At 39.3% G+C, this 4,377-nt stretch overlaps 1 protein-coding gene across 1 annotated transcript; it reads right to left on the bottom strand.

The window, feature by feature from the left end:
* Positions 1–515: 515 nt before the first annotated feature.
* Positions 516–3,851, bottom strand: LOC131233071 (aluminum-activated malate transporter 10-like). Its single transcript, XM_058229657.1, has 6 exons — positions 3,522–3,851; positions 2,800–2,940; positions 2,437–2,709; positions 2,088–2,206; positions 1,679–1,822; positions 516–1,056 (listed from the first exon to the last, which is right to left on the bottom strand). The coding sequence occupies exons 1-6, from the start codon at positions 3,751–3,753 to the stop codon at positions 634–636; spliced, it is 1,332 nt and encodes a 443-aa protein (XP_058085640.1). The 5' UTR covers positions 3,754–3,851; the 3' UTR covers positions 516–633.
* Between the last annotated feature and the right edge of the window lie 526 nt (positions 3,852–4,377).

Genomic DNA, 4,377 nt, shown 5'->3' with positions numbered 1-4,377 from the left:
GGATAAAAAAGACACCCTGATAGACCAGTGATTAACCAGAGAAAATTCAAAAAATCTCGATGGGATTGAGCACTGTTCGATGCCATCGATTGTGGCAATGAACAATCTGTCAATGGCATCGACAGGCCATGTATCTAATTAGATTTAAGACATCAAATACAACATTTGATTTATTGCTTCTTCATACTTCAAAATGAATTACACAGACGTATTTATAGAATTTCAAGTACATTCTTTTTAAATACTCAATATTTAAGATATACTAATCTCTAAATAACCTTTTAACTTCTCCACGCGTACATTTAAAAAAAAAAAAAAAACTATGCACCATTCTTCTCATGCGTGTATTAAAACAGATACATACATGGCATAAAAATGCATTAATTTAACATATATAGCCGCTCTACAATTATGTAAAGCTGGCCCACCACATCTATACATACTAACAGGCAAATGTCTTTGACCATCGATTAGCGGCATTCAGATAGATGGTTCAACACCAAAAGCCAGGAATAGGAGGTTAAGATCATCGGTTCAGCGTTATTTTTTAAGACCACGACCAATTCATGATAGTGCCGAGCAGACAAGCCATCTCCATTGTCCGACCATGGATGCATCTGGACACACCTTAGGCTAATTATTGTCCCGCAGCTTAGACTTTCCTACAGCGGGTTTGAAATTCGCAAGGATTGCCAATTCATTGACGGCATCGACGACTCCTTGGATCCTCCCTGCGATTTCGATCAGTAGCGAGGTGACCACGACAAGAGGCATGACCTCCGTAAGTGGCATGTTGATAGTCCAGATGCATGGGTTTTTCTCCTTCATTGCTTCTATCGATGGAGGTGGCAGCGGCAGTGGAAGTTGGTGAGGAAGAGAATCCAATGCATTTCGGAGATCTTCTACAGCGCAATTCATCTTTGAAACTAAAAACTCTATGTTGGAAGATCTTCTCATGCTTTTGGTTGTGGTGGCGAGCTCTTTCAAGACCATGGAAAATTGGGAGCTTAACTTCATGCATGCGTCACTGATATGCTTCTTCATGAACTTGGGTGCCTGCACCATGGTTCCAATTCCGATTTTAGGCAAGGCATATGTTGAAAGGGTCAACTCCACAAAAATTCAGTGACTAGGGTTTGAAACTCATCCGAGTCAATTCATAGTTCTAACCCACAACCTCCGAGGGCGAGGAGAGCACTTGCAGCCAGCAAGTACTTGATCTTTCTTTCTTTCTTTCTTTCTTCTTCTTCTTCCTCTTCTTCTTCTTCTTTATTTATTTATTTTATTTTATTTTATTTTTTTGAAGTTTAGAAGGGGTTTGTACTTTTCTCCATGGAGTTTCTTTGAAGTTAAACACATCCTAGTTATCCTTTGAAAAGGACCCGCGACTAATAACCAAGCTTCTTTTTAAAAAAAAAAAAAAATAAATTTATTTATCAAAAGGCTTTTCATATATATGAGGATGAAAAACTATACATAGAATGGATGGACCTGTTAACAAAAAGGAGAAACAGGTCCACCAACCGAAAGGAGATAAAAATTATCCCTAGGTTTCTCTCAAATAGCCTAAACCGACTAATAACCAAGTTGACCCAGTGAGTGATCTCAGAGTACAAAGCCGAGGTTTTGAACATAACTACGCCTGATGAAACTAGATTTTGAACTTCAATGAGTGTACCTTAATCTCCGAATTGATGGAACCATTGAGTGCCTCCACTCGATAAGTGCAGCAGCGTATTGCCGCTGAGATCTTGAGATACTGTTTCCATGGATGCCAAAACCAGAAACGGCCATGTGGGGGCTCCCATTGTGCGAATTTGGCCTGTATGGATAAGCCGGATACAGATCAAATCGAAGAAAATTGAGAGAAAAGAAAAACCCAAAAGAAAATTTCTTGGTTGGATTTGGAAGGGTGTGTTTGGCAGAGAGTGCATTTCAACACAGGTCATGGGTGCCCATGTTTGGTGTGTGTAAAAAATAAAAAAGAAAAAAAGAAAGGCTAATTAATCACGAAATATCATACAATTTCATGATATTTGGTAAAACCAAATGCACTTTGATCAATTTCAAATAATTCTATGATTCACCAGTGATTCTTCGGTGGCCTTCGAATTGATCAGCACGCTTGTGTAGGCTTGTGATTTTTGACCAGGCTCTTCGTTGTCTGCTGTACTCGCACTTTCATTAAAATATTCAAACACACATCCTAAATCCAAAAAAAAAATAAAAATAGTAAAATAAATAAATAAATAAATCTGTGAAACCAATGATGGTATGACTTGCAAAAAAAAAATAAATAAATTTGTGTATGTATGTTTGTATGCTTGCAAGCAAAAATATGTACATATTACGTACATATGTATGTATGATGAAACTGCGAGAGAGAAGAAATCATGAAGTGTTCATAGATATATGTATACATGCAAAAGCCCATACCATCTAACGAATCGGCAAGCTTTTCAATGTTACAAGTGATCAGTTGGTGGAGTTCTTCGCCTGCCCAGATGGGGCAGATAAAGATGCTGATGACTATGCACATGAACCCTCCTATGGCAATGGTGGATAGACGCTGGTGGGCCAACTCAAACAATTTGTTCTCACGGTATCCCGAGATGGAAACCAAGCTGAAGGTGAGGATAAAGATCAAAACACCATAATCGAATTGGGTTTTCACCGCAGGAATGAATCTAAGAAACGTAACCGCAGAAACTGGAATGAAGAAGATGATAAGTGAGTAATGTAGGATTAGTATTTGTATTTAAAAGGAAAATACAATCTACAGAAAATATTGTTGTATACCTATAAAGAAGACAGAGATACCAAGAACCACAGGCTCGGCCTTCTCCCCAAAGTGGCTTGCAAGCCAATAAACAACGAAGCCGAAGGCTCCAGCAACTAGCGTAGCCATTCCTCTGTTTAAACCTTTGGAGAGCGTTGCACCTACAACAGCATGGAAGTAGTAGTTTCGTCAATTTATTTGAAGATTTTAAGTTTTAACTTCACAAAACAGTGTCACAAGTATGGTTTTCTATCTGCATTTTTCTGAAGAAAATCAACACCATGTAGTTATGCATCAAAACTCAAGCGTGAAAATTTTCAGCGGTCTGCACCATCCGCGGACGACCACACCGCTTGTAAAGGCATAGATGGTGAACAAATGTTATGGGATTGTCAACATAAAAGTCCATCGATTAGTCAGTTAGAAACATTAATTGCTTTCAGGCCATGGCCTCTGTATAAGATGGCCGATTAACCAACCCACGTGCTTATGCACTGATTATAGAGATGGTTACGGTGTATGGTTAAGCATAATAAGTCTTGATACTAAAAAAGAAAAAGAAAAACAGATGCATACACTACTACATGTTTTTCCACACACTACCCTTTTCTACATTTTGATATTAGAAGTCGGTGCATGACCAAAAGGTGTATCATTCTAATATCAAGAGTAGAAAAGGGTAGTTTTTGTACAAAACATACAGGGCGTAAATATCAGCTCCACTCACAAAACATGTACATACCGACTGTGCATTCGAAGATTACAATGACCGTGAAGATGCCCCACATGGCCGTTCCTCCAACACCATCGTACAAGGGCCCGATGTAGTAAAACAGGGACACCAATGTAAGTGCCAGCCCCACTTTGAAACAATGGAAAATCCTTCTAGGATCATCAACAGCCAACTCCCTCATCTTCTCCCAAAACATCCACACGTTCAATTTCAATGCTAAAATCAGCCCCATCAGCCGCATCCATGCAGTACATATCCACGATGATTCCACCACCGTGTCAGGTGTCCCATCAGAGATCGTCACCGTCCACTTTAACTCAGTTGAGGTTCCATTTGTGTTAGCCACTGCAATTAACAAAAAAAATCATAAATGGTGGTAATTAAGGATCCTGAGAGCCCAACAGAAGTACTTGGTAAATAGAGAGTACTCGGAAGAATTAGTGAGTGAACTTATCAAACTAAGATTGAAAAGCTTGTTTTAAACTATAGACGACTTAATGTAGATCGACCTCCGTGGAAGTACTTGTTAAATAGGGAATACGGGAAGATATAGGAAGTTGTGGGTAAAAATGGTTCCACCAGTCATGGGGTTAGCTCGGACTCACGAGCGCATACTTCTAGACTAAAGGGTTCCCGAACAACCGTCTCAAATCATTTTGGAGAATGGTAGAATTTACACTCCCGAGCCTAGTCCTCGACATTGTATGTTTCTGAGACTTCAATCAAGCTTATCTATTAGAGCTTCGACCAAGCTTATCTGTACATTTCCAAAAGATGTCTAGATGTATACGGCCAAAAGACCAATCGGCTTGAAGAGATCAAGGGGATGGTCTATCAAGAGCGGTAAGTATCACCAAGAAGATGG

Source organism: Magnolia sinica, chromosome 18, assembly GCF_029962835.1.
Source record: "Magnolia sinica isolate HGM2019 chromosome 18, MsV1, whole genome shotgun sequence".
In the NCBI taxonomy this organism is placed as follows: domain Eukaryota; kingdom Viridiplantae; phylum Streptophyta; class Magnoliopsida; order Magnoliales; family Magnoliaceae; genus Magnolia; species Magnolia sinica.
The sequence above is the reverse complement of the archived record's forward strand: the minus strand, read 5'-3'. Positions and strand labels throughout refer to the sequence as shown.

What these genes read in the sequence shown, in the direction of transcription:
- LOC131233071 (XM_058229657.1), bottom strand. Translation starts at nt 3,753, where the DNA reads ATGCGGCTGATGGGGCTGATTTTAGCATTGAAATTGAACGTGTGGATG. An exon ending in AATCTTCGAATGCACAGTCG is followed by an intron (nt 2,941 to 3,521) that starts GTATGTACATGT and finishes ATGCTGTTGTAG; the next exon opens with GTGCAACGCTCTCCAAAGGT. An exon ending in AGGCCACCGAAGAATCACTG is followed by an intron (nt 1,823 to 2,087) that starts GTGAATCATAGA and finishes TTATCCATACAG; the next exon opens with GCCAAATTCGCACAATGGGA.